Here is a 23823-nt window from a genome sequence, read left to right as displayed (position 1 = left end):
AGGAAGTGGCAGGCACTTGGCAGTTCTCAGGACCCTCCCCCTCCTCACCTGGAGTTCCCTGGTGGTGGGTGACAAGGCACCCAGGAATGACAGGGAATTGGCATCTCTCCTTTCCTGGGTCAGGAACTCTGGACACTGCCCAAGTACTGACCCAGAGGGAGGGGGCCGCAGGGGTTGGCACCGTGGGAAAGCGGGCAGCCGTGGGAGCCAAGCCGGTAGAGGCTGGGTGCCGCAGGCAGGGAGCCTCTGCCAGGTCCACTCTCGCTGGGGTGGGGCTGGCTGTTCCAGGGACTGGCCCAACCTGTTGGTGCCTGGCTGCTCCAGCTTGGCATCTGGGCCCTGCCCACCAGCCCTGACAGCTGTCCACCCCTAGCCGCACTGCGGGGACTGCCCCTAGGGGTCTGGGGAAAGGAGGTGCTGAGTGGTCATGAAGGAGTGGGAGGCGGGGGTGGGGTGGGGGCAGGCAGTGATGGCTCCTGCCAGGGCTGAGGAGACCATCCTGAAGGGGCTAGGGTCCCGCCTGTCTCCCACCCTCTAGCCACCTGGGCCAGGTGGGGGGCTAGATGCTGAAGGCTGGGTGAGCCCCTCTCACTCCAATAGGCAGCCTGGAGTTACATCCAGCCTGGAATTTCCTCTGCCTGGTGCCAGGCCAGGCCTCCAGAGCCCCACCCCCAGCCTGGCCTGACCTCCCCTCCTTCTGAGAGCCCTGCCAACTTTCCCTGGAGGTTGGGGGAGGGGCAGTAAGGGCATTCTGACTGCCAAGGGAGGGGTGACTTCCTGGGTGTGGGGCATGTTATACTGCCTTGGTCTCCCCCAGGGTATCTCCCCTCATCCCGCCCTGTGTGTGGGCACTGCTGGGTTTCGTGGAAGACCCTGACTCCTGTTTTCCCCCTCCCTCTGACCCCTTCCTGGGTGGCTCACCTGCAGATCTGCCAGCTGGGGGGAGGGGAAGGGGACATCGAGCCCGGGGGCCACTCTGCCGGGAGAGGGCGGTGCACTGCCCAGAGAGAGCTGAGGATGGGCCACCGGCAGGCCTTCTCACTTTGCTTGTCGGTCGAGAGTGAGCGCCAAGGCCTCCTTTGTCCGGTCTGTCTGTGGGGCCCGTCAGTCCTTCTCACTGCACTGGTGCTCCCTAGCTGCCATTGGGCCTGCAGCCCAACTCACCTTGGTCCTCCTGCCCCAGGGAGGAGGGAGGATTGGAACTCCCGCTGCCCAAGCCCTTGACTCCTCCAGGAGCTGTGCTCTCACTGCACCCCTCCCTCTTCACCCCCACCCTCCTCTGGAATGGCCCTGAATCCAGCCTCCCCAGCATTTCGAAACCAGGATTGTTTTGAAATCCATGAGCACTTCTCCCCCACCCCTCCCCCACCGGGGCTGCCTGCACTGTCCTCCCATCTCACTTCATGCTGTGCATCACTGGGGGTGGGGGCTGGGGGTTCGCGGCTGTGTGGGTGTGTGTGTCCCTATCCCAGTGTGGTGGTGTGTCTTCTGTCAGCAGGTTTGTGTGGCTGACCGGATGTCGGTGTGCTTCCTCAGTGCTCCTGGGCTGTCGCTCTGGGAGTCTGAGTTTCTGAGTCCTTGGAGAATGTCGTTTGAATGTCTGTGTGTCTTTGGGAATTCTCTGTCTCTCAGGTGCCCTCTTTGGTGGGTAGGAACCTCTGAGAGGCATGTGTGCTGGGGGGCGTGTCCCTTTGATGTGTGAGTCTATGTGTGCGCGCACGCACACACGTATGGTTACTGTTCCCACCTTCTCCTCCTGTGAACCTGTCGGGGTGTGTAGTCACAGGTTCCCCTCATTTCCCTGGGACATGGAGTCAGTCCTCAGCCCTTTGATGGACAGGTTTCCTGGAGTGGGGTCAGCACCAGCAGCTCCCTGGTCCTTGGAGAGAGTAGTGAAGAGGGGGACTTTGGGGAAAAGGCTGTCAGGGCTGGCCTCTCACTGGCCCCTCACCGCCAGCCTCTGGCCCGAGGGCGACCCCACACCAGCCCGCTCTCTCCTGTTGATACGTTGATGGCAGTTACAGGGGGTGGGTTCCCATGCTCTAAAGCAGTGTTCCCCAAAGTGGGTGATACCCCCTCTTTGGGGGTGGCGCTGGTACCATGCAGGGGGGCTGCAAAAGCAGGTGCCTAGACTTGTTCCTGAGTTATGGGCTAGCGGACAAATGGCTTTCATTGCCCGGGGCGCTGAGTGCTTTTTAATTTCCTTCTGGAAAGGGGGCTGTGAGCTAGATAAGTTTGAGAACCTGTGATCTGAGGGAAAGGCCTGGTGGAAGAGTTAAACACCCCCCTCCCCTCCTGGGGTCACTTGCTTGATTGGGGACACAACGTAGTCAGACCTGGGAGTGCAGGGGCAAGTTCAAGGGTTAGCGACTTGCGGGCTTCTTCAAGCAAGGCAAGGCCCTCAACACAAGCCAAAGAAGAGGTGCTGGACCTGGACCCCTGAGGGGTGGAGGCCACTCCAGGAATGAGAAGTGTTTGGGGCGGGGCCAGCGACCACGGAAGCCTGGGGTGTTCTTTGCTCAGATCGTGGGCAATCCTTCTCGTTAAATCCATTCGCTCCCAGTTCTGAGAGGAGAGGTTGGCATTGGGGGATTTTCATTTTTCCCTCTTCTCCCTCTCTTCCCCAAAGCCAGGGTGTTGATGGCAGAGGTCTGTGGGCAGGGGACTGAGACCCAGACCCCCTGCCAGCTCACGGTGACTCAGTTTCTCCTCCTGGGATCTCAGGCTGTAATTGGGGAGGGTATCCAGAGGGAGGAAGAGGAGGGTCTGGGTCTGGGACAGCTGTATAAGGGCAGGGCTCATGGCGCCGGCAGTGGGAGGTGGGCATGGGGTAAATGTGCCTGCCCATTCCGCTCCATGGCCTCTGGTCCAGGCACCCAGAGGGGAGGAGAGGAGGGACAAGGCGCCACAGGCAGCTTGTATAGTGCTTGGTGACCAGGCATGGGGAGGGCCTGGGCCAGGAATTTTCAGTTGTTTCTCAATCTCTCTCTCTGAGACACGCACACACACGTCACCACAGACACCTTTGGTAGATGAGGCCAGAGGAGTCACCCAGGTGGGGGTGGGGCTGGGTGGGGCCTGACTGGCCCGTGTGGAACCAGCCTGTTCGCCCTGGCAGCTGCCTTGTGCTGACTCCCTAGAACTGGCCCGTGCGCCCAGCTGGAGGCCCTCGCCACCACACACCCATCTTGGGTCTAGGGGCAGAACCGATAGGCTGGAGAGGGTTAAGTTTGGCTGGCAGAGAAACCGCCCCCCCATCACTCCCACCCCCAGTGCAGTGAGAGAGAGGGAGGGGTGGTTAGTTGCTTGCTCTAGTTGGCTTCTCTCCCAGAATTCTTCGGAAAAGAACTCCCCTTTGACCCCCAGTACAAACTGAGCCCAGCCACCAGCCTCCCTCCCTCCTGCCTGCCAGTGGGAGCCGCACCCAGCGCCCTCCTAATTGGTAAGCCCGATTCACACCCTAGGCGCTCCCCAGCAGGCCAAGGCGGAGAACTGCATCTTCAAGGGACATGGGGGGGGGAGGAGAGGTTGTAGCCAAGAGGGAAGACCAAGACCACGCTGGGGCACAGGACACTCTGCTCTCCTTTCCCCTGGGGATGGCTGGGGCTGGAAGCTGGGGTCCTCCCCCATCCATCCTCTACCATCCCCCACCCAAAGTCCTCAGGCCAGGCCCTAGGAGTTGTCCCGCCCCACCCCCCTTTCTTCCTGTGGGCCTAAGCTCCTAACCAAGGCAGCAAGCCTGCAGTGTCTTCCCGACCGGCTTGCAGGACAGGGAGGGGAGCCATGTGGCCGGGCAGCTGGGTCGGGCCTGGCTCCCAGCCAATCCACAGAAGTCCTGGGTGGAGAGGGGGTGGTGGTCAGAGTCGCTGAGAGACTTCCTGGAGAGGTTGGCTGTGTCTACGTGTGTACACATTTGTGTGGTAGGTGGGGTGGGGGCTGGGGGCGTGGTGGGGCCGAGAGATTTGAGTGCTGTGATAATTTCTCCACAGGGAGCCCCCACCCCAGACCACACCCTTGGGCCTGAGTCTGGCGCGCAGATTCCGGAGGTGAGAGGTCCCTGCTGTGTGTCCTCCTGGCCTCTGTCTAGCTGCTGCTGCTGCCTTGCCCTGGCTTAGCCTCCTGCTTGCCTTTTTGTCTTTTGGGCCTTTGCCTCTCGACCCCCACTTCCTTCTCCCGTGCCCCTCCCCCCCAAGGTGGGCAGGGAGGGTACAGCAATGGGGACAGCCAGCCCTGGGAAGCTCTGACCCAGTCACCTCAGGAGGACTTGCCACTGTTTCCTGATCACTCAAGTACTTGCCCCAAACTCTCTGAGCCAAAGCCAGGGTGGCCACCTACCAGTGGTCATACTGTGGTGTTTGCCTGGACCCTCACACACGCCACACATACACACATGCACACACACACATGTACTGTCTCTCTCCCTCCTCCCCTCACTCCCTCCCTCCTTACTTAGCAACAACTCTCTGAATTCATAACAAACACTCTTGTGGGCTCCTGGTCTGACAGGGAAGGCTGGGGACAGGGAGGAGCCCTCCTCCTGGACAGGCCTCAGGAGGGAGGGCCTTCTAATGGATTTTACTAATCCACCACTCCCCCTCAGGGACAGGGACCAAGTGGCCCAACTTCTAGCTCAGGCGATGAAGGAAGTGGGGACAGTGACAGGTGTGGTTAGGCAGGGGGCAGGGCTTGGACTCCACCCTTCTCTGAGAAGTCCGCTTGACCTTTGACCCCTACCTGGGGAGTGGGCGGGACATCAGAAGCCTCTCTAGCTTATTGGCAACTCTCAGCAGGGGGCCCTGTGCTGTTGTCGTGGGGACCCATCTGCTCCCTCCCCTGACTCCCTTAGGGACCAGGATGGGCAAGGAGGTAACGGATTGGGGTGGGTGGGGCTGGGGGAGGCCCTAGAACTTTGCCCAGGGAGGTCCCTGCCTGGCACCTGTGTTGAGGGTGGCGGCTTGTCCTTTGATATTCCTCAAGGGGCCTGGTGGTTCTCTAGCAGGGAGAGAGGGGGGGTGAGAATGAGCAAATCAAGCATGGCCAGCCCCCCCCCACCATAGCACAGAGGATGCACCCCATGGCATTGTGAACGGGTTAAAAACCCAACTGTTTGCCTGCCTGTGTCCAAATCTTGGCTCTCCTAAGCGTGGGCTATGTGTTCGAGGCCAGTTACTGGGCCTCAGTTTTCTTATCTGTGAAGTGGGGGGCACGCAGTTATCGAGGGGTGCGTTAGACAATGAGGGTGATGCTCTTCAGCCTGCCGACCCATCAGGGTAGAGGTGCACTGCATGTGAGGGACAGCCGTCAGGATTAATCCCAGCCAAGGCTCTTCTCCGGGACAGGACGGGACGGGAGGGGACGCAGCCAGGGAAGGGAGGAGAGCTGTGTGCGGTCAGGGAAGAGGCCGCCTTTCCAAGGCTCCAGATGGCCGAGTCTCATAACCCTTTGGATCTACTTGCTTGCTGCCTCGGTTTCCCCACTGTTGGTGCTGACTCACATCTGGTTGCAGGTTTGCCAACAGCCACAAGCCTGCCTCCCTTTATACCCCGCCCCTCCTCCCCCAGCTGTTGGCTCACCCCAGCCTTCAGCACCCCTCCCATCTCCCATCCCTGGTGCTCTGTTCCTTCACTAGACTGAACAAGACATTCTGTCCTTACATGGCCACCTACACTCCCCGCTGGCCCAGGGTCAGACCCTTCCTCGGGGCCCCTGGTTCCTGGCATACCATGTCTCCCACCCAGGCCCCTTCCCTGGGTGAGGAGGGATAGTGCCCAGGCCTGTGGTGTATTTAGAAGGCAGGTGGGACCGGGGACTCTGGTACCTGGTGATCACAGCTGGGCAAGGAGGGGGCTGGGTCATCCAGCACTCACGGTGTCCAGAGGACACCCCAGCACTCTTTCCTGGCCTGCAGCGAGTATGTGTGGGCAGGGCTGGGGACAGTCTGGTCTTACCCAGAGTGCCCTGGGGCAGTGCGCTGCGTGAAGGCTAGGTGAGGGCTGAGAGAAGAGTAAGGTTGTAGGGGAGATGATGGAGTTTGGGGAACTTCTGGGGGAGGAGCCCAAGAGTGGCCAGCAGTGACGGGTGCCCACAATAAGACAGGTGGTTGGGACCTTGTAGAGAGTCACCGTCTGAGTCTGGGGAGTGAGTTGGTTACAAGGTAGAAAACGAGGGTTTCTGGGTTGGAGGCCTGGGCTTGTCTAGCAGATGCCCTGTCTGGCTTGGCACCAGGAGGGAAAGGCCGGAGCCCCTGGGGCCAGCAGGTCTGGACTGTGAGGTCTCGAGTCCATCCGAGTCATGTGGGCTGGCCTCAGTGCCGGCCTGGCCGGGCTGCCTGTGTCCGCCCGGGGCCTGTTCCTCGGGTAGGCAGGGGCTATTTTTGGGACCGGGCTGGGGCTCAGGCTGGTTTCAGATGTTCCAATGTGTACAGGAGAAAATGGGAACAGATGGCTGGAGGGTTCCGATCAGCGGGTCCTGCTGGGAACAGGTTATTTTTAGGGCCTCGTTAACCCTTTGGGGGGCTGTGGAGCCAAAGGAATAAATCTTCTCTTGTTGAGAGCAGACCAGGCCGTGTCCTTGGACCCATACTTTCCAGAACTTCATGCCTCAGTGCTTCATTCTTCTGCTCAGCCCCTCCTCTGCCCTCTTCAAGAGCCATGGCCAGCAGTAGGCTCAAGCTTCCCTTCACACCAGCCCCAAGACTGCAGGGCGACTGCCACCCACGGGGCCAGGTAGGATAGGGATGTGTGGGTTCCCTTCACTTGCCTCCAGAGTTTGGGGGAGCCCTGTGGTCAAGAGTGTGAGCACAGACATCCAAGGGAAGAGCCTGCTGGCATGCAGGGAAAGCCAAATCTTTTCATTTGGTACTACTGCTAGGAAGCCCTGGGCCCACTGACTTGGGCAGCGCTGACCTTTACCAAATGCCCTGTGTTGGGGTGCCACATCAGGAGGTGCTGAGGGGGACATCGGGGCCAGACAGAGGTGGTTTTTTGAGGGGTTGAACATGTCTCAGGCGTTCTCTCAGCTACTTTCTTGATGGATACAATGACTCTTCATTGTGCCGATGGGGAAACTGAGGCTTGGAACAAGCTCCCACTGCTCAGAAGGGGCAGGCTGTGTTGGCACTCTGCTTGTAGACCCTGTTAACATTCCACCACACCACCCTGCCTGTCCCCAGAAGGTGAGGCTGCGGGCACCAGACCACCTAGAGGAGCAGGCATTATGGGAAGGAGGCTGGGGGCACGGCCCTGCCTGCCTGTCACTGCTGGCACAGTCCCCTAAGTCCTTGCCTGAGGGTGCCAGGACCGACACCAGAAACCCCATTTGGCCTTCCTGCCCTCTTCCCTGCAGGAGGATCACAGGCATACATCCTGCCTGGTCCCCCTTCCCCCCTCCACCCCTCATCCTCCCCCACCCCACATGCCCCCGCTTCCTGTAGGGTCAGGGCAGTCTGAATGTCAACGTGGGCAGGGTGAGGGCCCTCTAGGCGCTGCAGTTGCCAGGCAGGCGAGGGAGGGGCTGGGAGGATGGCACTGCCGCTGGCAGTACCTGGGGCAGAGCCCAGCCCAGCTAGGCAGGCATGGGGTGAGGTCCCGCCCCACCGTGCACTGGCTGTGCCAGCAGTCTGCCCGCACTCCACTCCTCCCACAATGGCCCCATTGTTCCCAGCAGCCTGGCAGTTTGGAGGAGGTTCCTCGGGTCACCCTTGCCCCCCCAAACGGGGGCCAGATTAACCCCTTGGAGGACAGAGGCCAGGTGAAGCCCCCAGGGAGCTCCTCTTGTCTATGCCTCTTTCTGGCACTCCAGGCTTGGGAAGCCACATCTGCCCATGTGTCCCCAACAACAAGGCATCCCGAGGCTGGGGTCTCCCACAGGCAGAGCAGCGCCACGACCCTCTCTCACCCCCGCACCCCCCCTTGCAGGTGCCGGGGGCAGGAAGTGCCAGTGGGGTGGCAGGGCGGAGACCAGATATATTTGGGCCGTGGGGCTAATTCCAGCCACTACCGCCTGCCCTAGGCTCCCGGCAAGCTAGGGAGCAAGCTAGCTCCTTTCCTTCCTGTGAAATCAGAGCTGGGTTGGGCCTAGCTCCGGATTTCGGTGGATTTAAAGCGGCAGCGTCATTCCTGCCGGCCTTACTTCCTCTCCCCTCCCCAGGTGGGGTCTGGGGCTGGGAGGGGACTTTGGGGCTTCTTGCTCCTCCCTTGCCCTGGGCTGACCCTTGGCCCTTGCCCCTGCTGGGGTACCAGGCCCAGCACTCCTCTCTCCCAGAGCCCTGGGTGGGTGGGGTGGGCGGGGGTAGGCCGTGGTTTCCTGTGCTGGCTGTTTGTGCCTGGCCCAGAGTGCCCGCCGCCTGCCTGGGCTTCCTGCCCTGTCTTGTTTCCTTGTGCCCCCAACTACCCCTCCCTCTTCTGGTGGGAAGGAGCAGCCAGGGACTGGGCAGCAGCCTTTGGGGGCACCCCACTGCCAGGGCAAGACTGCTTCTCCTGGAGGCTGGGCTCCGTGGCCACTAGCTCGGAGAGCCAAGCGCAGGGAGGAAGGCTCCAGAGGGCAGAGCTCCCAGAAGCACACTGGTCAGAGAGCTTAGTCTGGAGAGCTGTGGGCCAGGAGTTTCCATGGCCCTCCCTGCTGCCTGATATCACCCTCAGACTGCAGGGTGGGGGTGGGGGGGGGACTGGAAACTCCCAGCCCCCAGTGGCTGATTTGCATAGTGCCTTTGGGGAGAGCTGGCAGGAACCAGAGCACTGGAAGTCCCCACAGAGGGTCCCAGTGCAATACCTTTGGTTCTTGTACAGGTTTCCCATCAGGCTGTGGGTCCCTGACCTCCCACCTCAGGAAGAGGAAGTGACCTGGGTGTTAGTCAGAGACTCTTAGGGACCAAGGAGGCCTGACACCCAAGATACAAGGGATGTGGGACCATTGCTGCCAGCATGGTGCTGCCCCCAGCCACACCACGGGGAGCCCTAGCAGCGGGCTTCCCCCTCTAGAGGTGTCTGCCCACCACAGTTGGGAGCCCGCACCTTTCAGAGCTTTTCTGTACTGCTTCTCTGTCGGACCGCCTGCCCTGCCTGGGGCAGCTAGGTGCGGATAAGCCACTAGGCACTGAAGCCTTCCCTGTTTCCCTCCTATCCAGGGCTGGGTCAGGCCCACCTTGACCCTTAGGCTGCTGTCCCCTCCCTCAGACACACCAGTGTGGGTTGCCTTGGGGTTTATTCCTGCATCTCTCAAGCCCATGCATGTGTGTCCAAGTAACTGCTCTACAGGTGGTCGGTGGCCGTGCTGTTCAACAGGGTGTTCTTCCAAGGTGCCTCTGGGTGGACTCGAACTGCCCACCTTGTTACTAGTAGCCCAGCGCCTTAGTTATTGGCATCCTCTAGGGGACCCCACCCTCACCCCCACTTCCAAACCAGGGCTCATTGCCTCAGCTTCAATCCTGGGGACTCAGTTCTCTTGGGTCTGCTCCTGGTCTGTCACTGTTTCAGGCTCATGTGGGTGTCGCTTCCCCCTGCCCCTCCCCCCCCCAAAAAAGGGCAGACAGTGCTGTTTTGAATGGTCAGCCCCTTTTCTTTCCTGTCTCAGAGGCTCCTGGCTTGGCCCTGGTTTCAAACTGCCCCACCAGGAATCAGCTCTCGGGCCTCCCTCCTACCTCCTCTGGGTCCTGGAGTGTGCAGAGGAGGAGGGGTCTCAGTGGGCCGGCTTTGGAAGGGAGGGGGTGAGCATCGAAGAAGTCCTGACTCATCCAGGCTTGACTCAGCTTGCCCTGGGGCAGGGTGGGGGTGAGGGGGTGGGGCCCTGAGCTGACTGGGGCCAAAAGGGGTTGAATTGGTGTTCTAACCCCCTACCCAAATGATTACCGGTCCCACTTTCTGAGATTGTAAACGCTGGAGGAGGTGGGTGGCCCTTTCTCCCACCTAGGCGGGCCCTCTTATCCACCGCAGGCTCAGCAGAGCAGTCCCAGTGTAAGCTCCCTGGAGTCGCTGTAGGAAGAAAGCTCTGGGCTGAGGGGTCCTGTGGGTGCCACTCACTGGAGGGGGAAACAGGGTCAGGCCATGGCCTTGGCAGAGAACAGTTTATGGTTTCCCTGAAGAAGTGAGATGCTGATGCCCCCTGGGGTAGTTTTGAGGATCACCGAGCCGGTGGATGTAAGGACACCACTTTAAACGTGGAGCGGGAGACCCGTGTCGGTGTCCACAGGCCTGTCCCTAGCCCCAGCTGCCCCTTGAATCCGTGCCCAGACGCCCCCTCCTCCCCGGGGTAGACTAGGTCAGGGTTAGACCCCTCACTCTGGGACTGTGGGGCTCCCTCCCAGTCCAGTCTACCGCAGCTCTGCTGGGAGCAGCCGCTGTGTTCCTCCACTGTGGACGTGCCTGTGACCAGGACTGAGCTGCTGGGCACCCAACCCTGACCCCCGCCCCCTCCGCGTCTCCCTGGGATCTGCTAGGGGTGGGGGCCGAGCAGGGGCCTGTGGGTGAGGCGCCAGTGTTTGGGTGTATCTATCCACGGCCCTGTGTGTGAGTTTCTTCCACGTGCAACTTTCTATGGCTGGCTGTTGCCGGGCCTCAGCCTGCCTTCCCGTCTAACAAGCCCAGCGCTCCAGTGCCCTGTGGCAACAGCCCTGCCTGCGCGTGCCCCGCCAGCTGTCTGTCGCTTCTGCTGGGGCCTCTGCTTCGCTCGCCCTCCGTCCAACGCGCGCCTCTGGGCGCCGGCGCTCCGTGCGTGTCTTTGTCTCCCCAGGCACGTGGGAGCCGGGCGTGGGTGTGAGTCAGGGCTGGCGAGGAGCTGGGTGGGACCCGCGCCCCTCGAGGCCGTCGCCGCGGCGGCCCCTCCGGGACTCGATCGCGTGTCCGCACAGCCCGGCTGCGCCCGGAGAGGCTCCCCGCGGGCCCGCCAGTCTCCCGCTGCTCGCTCGCTCGCTCGCCGGCTCCCTGGCTGGCTGGCTGGCTCTGCTCTGCCGGAGGGCGCGGGGTGGGGGTGCAGGCGGGGGAGGGGAGGCTCCTGCATTCTTGCGGTCGGGGAGGAATCCGAGCCAGCGTTACTGGTCTCCAGAAGAGCCCAGCTGCAGCCCCGGGGCCCCGCCAGGCCGCTCGCTGCCCGCCCGGGCCTGCTGGGATGGGCACGGGCTAGGCCCCGAGCTGGGGGCGGAGCGGTGTCCCCACCCCTGCCCCCTCCACGGCTGGGGTGCCCCGGGGCTGGGCGCCCTCGTGCGTGGGGCGGGGCTTGAGGGGTTCCCTACCCCGAGTGAGGGGCGTGCCTGCGCGCTCCGGAGTCCCCGGGGGCCAAAGCGGACCCGAGGTCCGCCCCACGGGGCGGGCGGGCGGGCACCTTTCCCACCTAAGCTCCTAAGGATTCTGCCCCGCGCGGCTTGGGGAAATTGCTGGGAACTGCAAGCCCCCTGAGGGTAAGGTGGGGGAGGACTAGGCTCTGGCTGATCCTTAGACTAGATCGCCTGGTCCAGTCCCACCCAGCTTCAGGCCCAGGGCCTTCGCGTCCCTGCTCCTCCCTGCCCCTGCCGCACCCCCACCCCAAGTTACACGTTTTCTCTTGGGGCTTGTTGCTGCAGCCCGTGCACCAGTACTCCGCGTCCCTGGCTGGGCCCTGGGCACACGCGGGGCCGTAGCCCCACTGTGCGGGGCCATGAGGATCCTGGCTAACAAGACAAGGTGTGTGGGTGCCCTGGAGGGCGGGCTGTGTGCGCGGAGTGTGGGCGAGGGAAGGACGGGGCCCGGTGATGGAGCCCCAGCCTGGCTCCCAGGCCACAGGGGGGGCGAGGGGGGCTCCGAGGTCAGAATGGGAAGGCCCCAAGGTAGGGGCCACCCCCATCTCCAGCGCCCAGAGGCAGAGGAGGCTAGCCTCTGAGTGTCTGCCCACCCCACCCCACCTTGGGGTCTAGAGGCCCCCTCGGGCCTCAGCTTAGCCGGAGTGGGAGCTGGAGTCAGGGGCAGGGAGAAGCCGGCAGACAGGGCCAGGCGTCGGCGGCAGCAGCCGGACAGCAGAGCTGAAATAAATCTGAGCTGGTGTGGAATGAGGGGGGATAAATATCCTCTCCCGTGATGTGATCTTTCCAGCGGCTATTAATAGGTCTCCGGGGAAGGGGAGGCGGCTGGGGGAGCGGGCTGGAGCTTAAAGGGCCCGCAGCCGAGGCTGCCGGAATCCTTGGCTTCAAGATGCACTCCGGTGCGCTGGGCTCCCCCCTCTCCCTCCCCCCTGCGCCTCCCCGCCTGCCTGCCTGCCTGCTGCCGGCCTGGCCTGGCCTGCCCCTCCGGCGGGGAACTGCCTGGAAGAGTGGGTACCACTCTGACAAGAGTCGCCCCCCCCCACTTCCTTCGTAGAATGGGGCTGGGGCCCCTGCTGGTGTTGGGACTCAGAGAAACGCATTGAGGTGTGGGTTAGCTTGGGGATCTTAGGAGTTTGGAGACAGTAAACCCTAGAGGAGCGGACGGTCAGGTGCTAGTGGAAAGGTTGTTCTTCTAGGGATGTCTGATGGACATCAGGCGGGTGGAGGGGTGTGTCGGGGAGAGGTCAAGGGCCTGGTGTCCATTCACATTGTTTTCTGCACGTGCATGTGTATGTGTGTGTGTGCGTGCAGGCACGGACAGCCACGTGCACAGATGGTCCCATCTATTATGTGCCTGAGGGATGGCAGGAAGCAGGGAGTAGCCGGTGGTCTTTCTCCACCATTAGGTGAGGCAGGATGGGACAGTCGAACCCAGGAATACCTGCCCAGCAAGATTAACCTTTTTCACATCTTCCCCCAGGTTACCCCACCCCAGGAGGAGAGAAGCTCCAGGGAGCCCGCCGCTGTCCCCCTGCGGCCACTGCCCCCCTGCCCCAGCCAAGCCAATGCACCCCGAAAACAAATTGACCAATCATGGCAAGACAGGGAATGGCGGGGCCCCATCCCAGCCCCAGAATGTGAACCAAGGTCCCAGCTGCAACCTGGGCACCAAGGGTGTGGGGGCGGGGAACCATGGGGCCAAGGCCAACCAGATCTCGCCAAGCAACTCAAGCCTGAAGACCCCCCAGGCAGGGGTGCCCCCTTTCAGCTCTCTCAAGGGCAAGGTGAAGAGGGAGCGGAGTGTGTCTGTGGACTCCAGTGAGCAGCGTGAGGCTGGAACCCCATCCCTGGAGGCGGAGGCCAAAGGTACCCTATTTCCTAACCCCTTCTAGAGGCCCGGCAGTTGGCCTTGGCCCCCTGGCTTCACCCCCAGTCCCGCTGTCGGCAGAGGCATGTGATGTCCTCATCACACTGTGGCCTCTGGGGTTGGGGCTGGCCAGGGATGGGGTAGACTTCTGGGCCTTAGGGGCCACCCATGGAGGGGCCACCCAAGGTGGGCTTCTAACAAAGGGGTTTCTGGTCCCTTGCCCACCAGAGCCCCCACCCCCAGAGGGTTGGGACTGACGGGAAGAGCTCCTGGGGTGGGGAGCAGACCCACACACCTCCCAGGAGCCTCAGGGTCTCCTGGGCTGGCAGGAGCCATTTGGGAGCAGGCACTGGGGCTGTCTTAGTAGCCGCTCCCCCTCCCCCCCACCCCGCCCTAATTAGAACCAGTTGTGGTTGGGATTATGCTGTGCTTGGTGCTGGGTGGGGGGGAGGGGAGACAGGCAGCCGGGTTGCAGAGTGAAATCAGAAACAAATGGTGGGTGCTGTGGTGGGGGCCAGGGGCTGGCAGGGTGCCCACCATGGCCTGGGCAGTGCCCACTGTGGGTCAAGCAACTTGGGAAGAGGCCTGGGGGCATGCCCCAGGCTGGTGCCCAGGGCCCTAGCCACGGGTAGTGAGTAGGCCTCCCGCGGCACTCCCACTCACCCTGCCTGCCTTCCCCTCCTGTCTGAGCAGAGGTGGCACCCCGGAGTAAACGGCGCTGCGTGCTGGAGCGGAAGCAGCCCTACAGCGGTGACGAATGGTGCTCGGGACCTGACAGCGAGGAGGATGACAAGCCCATTGGGGCCGCCCACAGTGAGTGCCCACCTGCACCAGTAGATGAGTGGCCGGGGCCCTATGGGAGCTGCCCCACTGCTCACGCAGAGCCTGGGAAGGCTGAGATTGGGCGCGGATTAGCAGCAAGCAGGAGTCCACTGGGGCCTCCCGGCTCCTCTGCGGGATCCTATCCTGGCCTTCTAGGTTAGGTTGTCTGTCAGTGGGCCTCTCTTCCTAGGACTACCCTAAGTAGGGATGGGTGGGTGAGCCTCAGGTGGCCCCAGGTTCACTGGGCCGCCAAAGCCTTCTGCCCGTGAATCCCTGGGCGTGTGCTGCCACCTGCTGGTCAGCGGCGGGAGGGCGGTGGTGGGTGCTGGACTGTTGGCTCCGTGTTGCAAAGCTGTGCTAGGCATGGGTTACAGCAGACACTTGGCTACACCTCCGGCACCGTCCCTAACCTCTCGTTGACTCCTGGCCAGGGCTTGGGGTGCGTCAGCAGGACGATCAGGAGTAGGTGTGGGTGTGTGCCTGCTCCTCGCACTCTGGTGACCAAGCATGTAGCTGGGCCTTCCTGCAAATGATGGGGAAGAAGCGGACACAACCCCTGCCCTTGGGGAGCGCGTATATCTGCAGGAAACTAGCCAGAGGGTGTGGGAGCACGCTTCTCAGGGGCAGCAACGCGACGTTGTTACTTTGTCTCTAGCAATCCTTAGAACAGCCCTGAGAGGTGGATGTTCCTATCCTGGCTGCTGGGGAGGAGGAGGCAGGCTCAGCACACTGGTGGAATGAGTGGTTAAGTCGGGGGCACCCTGTCCCGAGGTGGTGCACAGAAGCCTAATGCCAAAGCCACTAGGGCTGCCTGGGAGGTTGAGGGTCATCTGGCCCAGTCTCCTCAGGGGCTGCTGACCAGAAAGGACTTGCTGCAAAGCGAGCGAATGCCGACTTATAGTGACTCTGTAGGACGGGCACAGCGGCCCCTACGGGTTTCTGAGACCGCACCCTTTACAGGAGCAGAAAGCCTCATCTTTCCACCTAAGAGCTGCTGGTGGGCTCGAACTGCTGACTTTGCAGTTAGCAGCCCAACATGTAGCCTGCTATGCCACCTTGGAAGACACAACGGTACAACTCACTGCCATCAAGAGACTGTCACTGTTTATGGGAGTAGAAAGCCCAGCTTTTCTCCCAAGGAGCTGCTGGCAGTTTCGAACTGGCGACCATGAGGGTCACAGCCCGGCTCGTAACCACCCCGCCACCAGGGCTCAAGGGGAGTACAAAGAAGAGGGGGTTACTGCAGACCCAGAACCAAACCAGCCACGGTTACTTTACTGCTGTAGTTTCGCTGCCCTCAAATACTGGAAGGAGCTTAGTGCAGGGGCAGTGGAGGTGATCCCCTGGGGCTCCTCTGCTGGCTGACTGCCTCTGTTTGCATCCCCGCCCCCACTCCCACACTGGTTGTTTGCATACACTCGGGAGAGGGCCCCCTTTCCTGGTCCATGAAAAGGAAACCACTCTAAACCAATCCTGTGAGGATTGAGTGACAGGCTGGAGAAGAGCAGCTAGCTGCCTCTGGATGGCTGTAGGCGGTTCACCAGGCACGCAGAAGGGCTGGTGCCCTGGAATTGGGGCGCCCCCTGTGTGTCAGAGTGGGACCCTGCTCCTCCAGGTTCTCCAGGTTGATGTTTCAGAAGTTTGTGGCCAGGTCCTCCCTTTCAGAGGTGTCTCTTGGTGGCTCAGCCCGCCAGCCCTTTAGAGGCCACGTGCCACCCAGGGTCTCCTTGGGTGCTGTGTTAGAAAGCTCAGCAGTGACGTCAGGCCTGTGCCCGTGCTAGGAGTCGCAGGAGGGAGGGCAGCGGGCAGCAGTCAGAAGCCGTGAGTATGTCTGCGCTAGGCTCAGGAGCCCGCAGCATGGGTTCCAGGACAGAGTTGGGTGGCTTGGTTGGCAGAGTGCTGCTCACTTCCCTTTGACTTGTTTTTCCTGGGCTGGGAGTGCATCGTGTGTTCAGCTAGCCCCACTGAGGACCGGCAGTAGTATTTCTGGAGGAGAACTTTGATGAAAACTTGTGACCTGGGAACAAGCCTCTCTGGTGCGAAGGGTGGCTGGTCTACCCAGTGTGACAGCCTTCTCCATCAGTTTTCCACCTGATCTTGTCATTTGTGACATTGCTCTGAACTTGCTGTAGAGAGAAATGCCTTCCATGTGCCGCCTGGGCAGGGGTAGGGTTGGATTTCTGTTGCACAGGTGGAAAAACCGAGGCTGGTTTGTGTGTGAGTGTGCGCGTGCATGTGTTCCCATGTATTTTTAAGCACGTAACCTGTGTTGTATGGCTTTTTGCAAATCCGTGCGACCCCCCCCCCTTCTAGTTTGTCCGGCACTTTATGCACTTTGCATGCATGTGCGCGCAGAAGCGCCCTGGTCGTAAGCAGACTGAGTGGGTGGGTGGGTGGTGAGACTGGACTAGAAACCACGCATCATTTGCTTCGACCTTTCGCCTTTTGAGTGGTCGGTTTGTCCAGTTTCTGTAAAGTGGAGCCTAAGGCTTGTTCTCCAGGGAGATGTGTTGATGAAGAACCCCCAAGCCCTTGGGAGCCTGCTGTGGCCCCGTGGTGGTGTCGCACGCCGCAGCTGAGTGTTGCTGCTCTGGGTTGCGGCCTGGGTGCTGCGCTGGATGTTCCTCCCTGGGCGGCTCACCCCTCAGTCTTATCAGGAAGTACTGGGCCCACCGGTTCGATGATCATTGGCTGAATGTCAGCAGTAGGTTTCCGGGCTGTTCCGCCCAGACTCTGGAAATCTGTGTGCCTTGGGCTTCCCTGCTGGTGTGTGAATTGAACTTGAACTTCAGAGCTTTTGGCACCACGGCCGGCCACACTCCGGTCACCACAGATGATGGACAGGAAAGGGCTGCTGGCCTTGCTCATGCCCCAGGCAAAGGCCGCCGCTGAGGGCAGGTGGGTAGGAGAGGAGGCTGTGGAAATAGAGTTGTGGCCACAACTGACCCGGAGAAAGGTGCCGGGGGTCCCTGAGCGACTCTTGGATGGGGTGAGGCGAAGGGGAGATTCCTTCTGAATCTGGACCTCACTCTCTCTTCTCCCTCCTGCAGATTGTAATGTAGCAGACCCCGCCATGGCGGCCCCACAGCTGGGTCCTGGCCAAGCCCCCCAGCTGCCCCTCAGTGAGAGCAGCACACCGGGTCCCCCTCATGGCCCCCCGCCTGGCCTTCGGCCAGATGCCCCCGGGGGCGGGGCCGGGGCCGGGGGCGTCCCTGGAAAGCCCTCTCAGTTTGTGTACGTCTTCACCACCCACCTCGCCAACACGTAAGTGCCTCCAGGGGGGCAAGTCTGCTCGCCCCTCCCAGCCTTTTGGGTCCTTCAGGGGTGGGCGCAGGGCGAGCTCAGCCCTCTGCCTGGGTGGGTGGGTGAGGGAGCGCTCCCTCCTGCCGGACCCTGAGCCGTCCCTCCGGTGCAGGGCCGCAGAGGCTGTGCTGCAGGGCCGGGCCGACTCCATCCTTGCATACCACCAGCAGAGCGTGCCACGGGCCAAGCTCGACCAGGTGAGCAGTGTCTGGTGTGGGTCCATGGACAGTGGGAGGGACTGGGGGTCTCCCTCCTGCTTCATGCTCCCTCTTTGTTCTCCTACAGGCCCCCAAGGTGCCGCCCACCCCAGAACCGCTACCCTTGAGCACACCGTCAGTGGGTACCCCACAATCCCAGCCACCGCTGCCCCCGCCCCCGCCGCCCCCTGGCAGTGCCCCCCCAGCTCTTCCCCAGGAGGGACCGCCAGAGGACGCCACTCAGGACCTGACGCCCAACTCGGTGGGAGCTGCCAGTACAGGCGGTGGGACCGGGGGCACCCACCCGAACACCCCCACGGCTGCTACTGCCAACAACCCTCTGCCTCCCGGAGGAGACCCCAGCAGTGCCCCGGGCCCCGCCCTGCTGGGGGAGGCCGCCCCCTCCGGAAACGGGCCTCGGAGCCTGGCGGGCTCGGAGGGCCTGTCCAAGGAGCAGCTGGAGCACCGGGAGCGGTCCCTGCAGACCCTGCGCGACATCGAGCGGCTGCTGCTCCGCAGCGGGGAGGCGGAGCCCTTCCTCAAGGCGCCCCCCGTGGGGGCGGGTGAAGGTGGGCCGCCCGCACAAGCCCCTCCCGCCCCCCAGCAGCCCTCCGCGGCCCCTCCCGGGGCGCTGAAGAAGTATGAGGAGCCCCTGCAGTCCATGATCTCCCAGACGCAGAACTTGGGGGGCCCCCCGCTGGAACACGAAGTGCCTGGGCACCCCCCGGGCGGGGACCTGGGGCCGCAGATGAACGTGATGATGCAGAGGCTAGGCCAGGACAGCCTGACGCCCGAGCAAGTGGCCTGGCGCAAGCTGCAGGAGGAGTACTACGAGGAGAAGCGGCGCAAGGAGGAGCAGATCGGGCTGCATGGGGGCCGGCCCCTGCAGGACATGATGGGCATGGGGGGCATGATGATGCGGGGGCCGCCCCCGCCCTACCACAGCAAGCCTGGGGACCAGTGGCCGCCCGGAATGGGCACGCAGCTGCGGGGGCCCATGGATGTCCAGGACCCCATGCAGCTCCGGGGTGGACCGCCTTTCCCTGGACCCCGTTTCCCGGCCAACCAGATGCAGCGAGTGCCCGGCTTTGGGGCCATGCAGAGTATGCCCATGGAGGTGCCCATGAATGCAATGCAGAGGCCTGTGAGGCCGGGCATGGGCTGGACCGAAGACCTGCCCCCCATGGGGGGTCCTGGCAGCTTTGCCCAGAGCCCCATGCCCTACCCAGGCGGGCAGGGCGAGGTGGAGCGCTTCATGAGCCCGCGGGTCCGAGAGGAGCTTCTGCGGCACCAGCTGCTGGAGAAGCGGTCGCTCGGCATGCAGCGCCCCCTGGGCATGGCTGGCGCTGCTATGGGGCAGGGCATGGAGATGGAGCGGGTGATGCAAGCCCATAGACAGATGGACCCGGCCATGTTCCCCGGGCAGATGGCGGGCAGCGAGGGCCTGACTGGTGCACCTATGGGCATGGAGTTTGGTGGAGGCCGGGGCCTTCTGAGCCCCCCCATGGGCCAGTCGGGGCTGAGGGAGGTGGACCCGCCTATGGGGCCAGGCAACCTCAACATGAACATGAACGTGAATATGAACATGAACATGAATCTGAATGTGCAGATGACGCCGCAGCAGCAGATGCTGATGTCACAGAAGATGCGGGGCCCTGGGGACATGATGGGGCCCCAGGGTCTGAGCCCAGAGGAGATGGCCCGGGTGCGGGCCCAGAATGGCAGTGGCATGATGGGGGCCCCCCAGAAGATGCTTATACCTTCACAGTTTCCCAACCAGGGCCAGCAGGGGTTCTCTGGGAGCCAGGGACCCTACCAAGCCATGCCTCAGGAAATGGGCAACACCCAAGACTTGTTCAGCCCTGACCAGAGCTCAATGTCCATAGGCAACGTGGGCACTGCTCGGCTCAGCCACATGCCTCTGGCCCCTGCTGCCGCTAATCCTCCCCCCGGTGCCATGCACTCGGCCCCCAACCGAGGGCTGGGCCGGCGGCCTTCGGACCTCACCATCAGTATTAATCAAATGGGCTCGCCAGGCATGGGGCACCTGAAGTCACCCACCCTCAGCCAGGTGCACTCGCCTCTCGTCACCTCGCCTTCTGCCAACCTCAAGTCACCCCAGACGCCCTCACAGATGGTGTCTTTGCCGTCTGCCAACCCGCCGGGGCCTCTCAAGTCGCCCCAGGTCCTCAGCTCCTCCCTCAGTGTCCGCTCGCCCACTGGCTCGCCCAGCAGGCTCAAGTCCCCCCCCATGGCGGTGCCTTCTCCAGGCTGGGTCGCCTCTCCCAAGACAGCCATGCCCAGCCCTGGGGTCTCCCAGAACAAGCAGCCTCCTCTCAACATGAACTCCTCCACCACCCTGGGCACCATGGATCAGGGTGAGTGCACCGGGCTGGCCAGGTGGGCTGGTGGTGCCGGGAAACCGGAGGTTACTCCATACCTGTGGGGGCCAGGATGGCCAGCTCTACCTGTGGGTGGGGTGGGGGTGCTCCCGGGGAGCATCATATTCGCCTTCCAGGCCTTTGAGGGGGTCATTCCTGGGAACCCCCCCACTGCCCCAGACCTCAAGGCACAGGGATTTCGGGACAGCAGGTGGGTTATAGTGATCACTGGGGGTTGGGGGCGGCCTCCAGTGGAAGTGGAGCGTGCCTGGAGCTGCTGACCTCTTCCCAAGTCCCCTCCTGTGAGTGCCAAATTCACATAGACACACACACACACACACACACACTCACCTCTGCTGTCTCCCTGATTCCGCAGGCACTCTCCCATCTGGAGGCCCCCGGAGCAACTCCTCCGCGCCTCCTGCCAACCCCCCCAGTGGGCTTATGAACCCCAGCCTGCCGTACACATCCTCCCCAGACCCCACGCCGGCCCAGAACCCCCTGTCACTGATGATGTCTCAAATGTCCAAGTACGCCATGCCCAGCTCTACCCCGCTCTACCACAATGCCATCAAGACCATCGCCACCTCAGAGGACGAGCTGCTGCCCCCGCCGCCACCGCCGCAGGGCGCCGGTCCAGGTGCATGGCCAGGAGCCGGGCCTCCAGGGCAAGGCCCATGGGGTGGGGGGGGGGTGGGTGGGAAGATCCGGGTGTGGTCAGCAGTCGCCCCCCAGAGGCCCCTGGAGCAGGGGTCTAACACCTGGAACCTGGCTCCCACATGTCGAAAGCGTTTCAGGAAACAGCAGCCCAGAGCACTCCAGTGCCCAGGGCACAGCGGGCTGCTTTCAGCTGACCTGCAGTCAGGGGAGGCCAAGGTGGTGGCAGCCTTCACACACCCTGGCCCCATTGATGTTCATGACCTGCTGTCCTCTCTCCCTGCAGGCATCAGCAGCAGCCAGCCCGGCCAGATGCACCTGAACTCAGCTGCTGCCCAGAGCCCCATGGGCATGAGCCTGACAGGCCAGCAGCCCCTGTCCCATGAGCCCCCACCCACCATGCTGCCCTCCCCCACCCCTCTGGGCGCCAACATTCCACTGCACCCCAATGCGCAGGGGACAGGAGGTCCCCCCCAAAACTCAATGATGATGGCTCCCGGGGGCCCAGACTCCCTGAATGCCCCCTGCGGCCCTGTGCCCACCTCATCCCAAATGATGCCCTTCCCCCCTCGACTGCAGCAGCCCCATGGGGCTATGGCCCCTGGCGGGGGTGGGGGTGGGGGGCCCGGCCTGCCACAGCACTACCCTTCAGGCATGGCCCTGCCCCCCGAGGACCTGCCAAGTCAGCCGCCGGGCCCCCCGCCACCCCAGCAACACCTGATGGGCAAAGGCATGGCGGGGCGCATGGGCGAGGCCTACCCACCGGGCGTGCTTCCCGGGGTGGCCTCCGTGCTGAACGACCCCGAGCTGAGCGAGGTGATCCGGCCCACCCCGACGGGGATCCCCGAGTTCGACTTGTCCAGGATCATCCCCTCGGAGAAACCCAGCAGCACCCTCCAGTACTTCCCCAAGAGCGAGAGCCAGCCCCCCAAGGCCCAGCCCCCCAACCTGCATCTCATGAACCTACAGAACATGATGGCCGAACAGACCCCCTCCCGGCCCCCCAACCTCCCGGGCCAGCAAGGCGTCCAGCGGGGGCTCAACATGTCCATGTGCCACCCCGGACAGATGTCCTTGTTGAGCAGGACAGGTGTGCCCCCACAGCAGGGCATGGTGCCCCACGGCCTGCACCAGAGCGTCATGTCTCCTCCGCAAGGCCTCATGGCCCAGCAGAATTTCATGCTGATGAAGCAGCGAGGCGTGGGGGGCGAGGTCTACAGCCAGCCCCCGCACATGCTCTCCCCGCAGGGCTCCCTCATGGGCCCCCCACCCCAGCAGAACCTCATGGTGTCCCACCCCCTGCGGCAGCGCAGTGTGTCTTTGGACAGCCAGATGGGCTACCTCCCGGCGCCAGGCAGCATGGCCAACCTGCCCTTCTAGCGGCCCCTGCGGAGGCTGCAGCTGGGGGCAAGATTGCCAACCTGAGAACCTGCCTGAAAACGGACTGCTCCTTTCCTTTCAGACAGCCTGGGTCGGGGGGCGTGGCATTGGCGGAAACCAGACCCACTGGCAGTTTAGGGGGAAGTGGGGGAGGGGTGGTGGGTTTTGGATAGGGGCCATTTTGGCCAGCAGGACCGATTTCCCCCTAGTTCCTGTGGAACCTCTGTGTCCCTCTCTTTCAACGTTGCTTTCAGTCCTGTAGCCTTTGGGGGAACCAGCGGGCAGGAGCTGTCCCCTCCTCTGTCACTCCAGGCTCCCCCCCCCCCCTAGGTTCGTTGCCACCACTTGCTCTCCCTTCTGCCTTCTGTCTTTTCCTGCCTCATCTCCCTCCCTGCTGATGTGGCTGACCCTCCCCCGCTCAGCGGGTGGGCAGGCGGGCGGTGGGCAGGTGCCAGCCGGAGCTGTAAATAGAGCGCTGTGCTTTTGTGCCGGTGTGTGCGTGTGCTGTATTTCTGTGTTTGGATAGAAGTCACAAGAGGAGCCCAGCCCCAGCCTTCAAACTGGCCCTGCCACCCGCCTGGACCTGGGATGCCCAACCACTGTTGTGGGTCTCTGGGTTAGTACAGGGTTCCATTTCCAGCCCTGCCCAGGTGGTAAGTGGCATCGATGCCCACCCTTGGACTGAGACCAGGCCTGCCTAGGCTTCCCCCTGGTGAACTGAGCAGGGCTGCGGTCTGTCTGCTGAGCAGTGACCCTGTGTGGTGGCTTTCCAACTATGGTGGCTGGTTGTGCTGGGCCTGCTGCATCTCACCTGGGACTTGACATCTTTTGTCTCCAGTTTGGGATGAAAGAGAGGAAGAGGTGGTTGTGGCCTTGAGTGGAGCCACGGAAGGGGCGGCCTTGTGCCATGGAGCCTGTGATGGCCGTGAGGACACAGGCTAGGTAGCTTCTCGGGGCCCGGCTCTTCCAGAGGAAGGGAAAGGCCCACCTGTCCCCAGATTCCACCACTGAGGATGGAAAAAGAAGTGCTGGAAGTAGGTGGGGGAACTTCTCACTGCTTCACCCTGCCTGGTGAGTTCTCTGAGCTCAGGGCACATGCCAGTCCCCCCTGCCCAACCAGGCTCAGCCCCTCTCCCCTCCCAGGTCCCCATGCCAACCACCACTTTTGAGAAAGTCCCCTGCCACCTCTGGTCAGAGTTGAAGCCATACCCCACTGGGGGTTCACCCATCCTTGGCTCCAGGAGAGAGAGACAACTTGGCTCACTGCCTTTCTGCCTGGCTGCGGTCTCCATGGCCACAGGCCATTTGTAGATAAGACATCTTCTGTCATGGCCTGCATCTGCAGCCGTCACCTGCAGGGCCCAGCCTCTGATTGGCAGCTGTCACAAAGGGAATTGCCCCACTCCCCCCATGTCTGGTGCTGTTCTCAGTCCACCGCCAGCCAGCTCGCTCGTTCCCTCCTGGGCTGGCTGCAGGTCCCTGCCTTCCCCAGCACCTCTGGGAAGGGGTGGAGGCAGGGCTGGCATCTGGGGCCACCACCTGCCCTCTGTCTTGCCTTGCCCCCACCTGGGTCCTGTGCCCACGAGTGCCCCCTAACCCACGACTCCTAAAAAATGTTTGACTCGTAAATGCTTCCTGCCCTAAGGGGAGAGAGGGTGTCAGGCCACAGGGCCCATGCCCTCCCACCCGACCCCCTCCACCACCAGACTAGTTCTCCCAGGTGATGTTGCAGGCCAGCCTACTCCCTCCAATCATGGCCACCCCAGCCATTTTGTACACCATTATAAATATCTATAAATATATAAATATATAAATAGGACACGTGAAGACATCATCTTGGTTTTTATTTTGAAACACTTTTTAGGCTTGTTCCGGGGTCTCTGTGCTGCCTGTACTGTATTGACCTGTTTTATAGGCGCCTTTTTATTAAAAAGAAAATTCAAAATCCAA

General features: G+C 62.4%; 1 protein-coding gene across 5 annotated transcripts in view; it reads left to right on the top strand.

Moving 5' to 3' along the window:
• The window catches only part of BCL9L (BCL9 like), a 27114-nt gene extending 3291 nt beyond the window's left edge, over window positions 1-23823 (top strand). The window contains exons 1-10 of one of the 5 annotated variants that reach the window (XM_075546683.1): window positions 3145-3442; window positions 3990-4046; window positions 11552-11651; window positions 12747-13132; window positions 13827-13946; window positions 17006-17219; window positions 17371-17455; window positions 17544-19833; window positions 20213-20476; window positions 20780-23823. In XM_075546683.1, coding sequence (XP_075402798.1) covers window positions 11626-11651; window positions 12747-13132; window positions 13827-13946; window positions 17006-17219; window positions 17371-17455; window positions 17544-19833; window positions 20213-20476; window positions 20780-21873 — 4479 coding nt within the window. In that variant the 5' untranslated portion in view covers window positions 3145-3442; window positions 3990-4046; window positions 11552-11625 and the 3' untranslated portion in view covers window positions 21874-23823. Of the gene's footprint in view, window positions 1-3144; window positions 3443-3989; window positions 4047-11071; window positions 11390-11551; window positions 11652-12746; window positions 13133-13826; window positions 13947-17005; window positions 17220-17370; window positions 17456-17543; window positions 19834-20212; window positions 20477-20779 lie in introns of those variants that run through there. The other 4 variants (XM_075546682.1, XM_075546684.1, XM_075546685.1 and 1 more) reach the window with 4 other exon arrangements.

Source organism: Tenrec ecaudatus, chromosome 4, assembly GCF_050624435.1.
Source record: "Tenrec ecaudatus isolate mTenEca1 chromosome 4, mTenEca1.hap1, whole genome shotgun sequence".
Classification (NCBI taxonomy): Eukaryota; Metazoa; Chordata; class Mammalia; order Afrosoricida; family Tenrecidae; genus Tenrec; species Tenrec ecaudatus.
The sequence above is the reverse complement of the archived record's forward strand: the minus strand, read 5'-3'. Positions and strand labels throughout refer to the sequence as shown.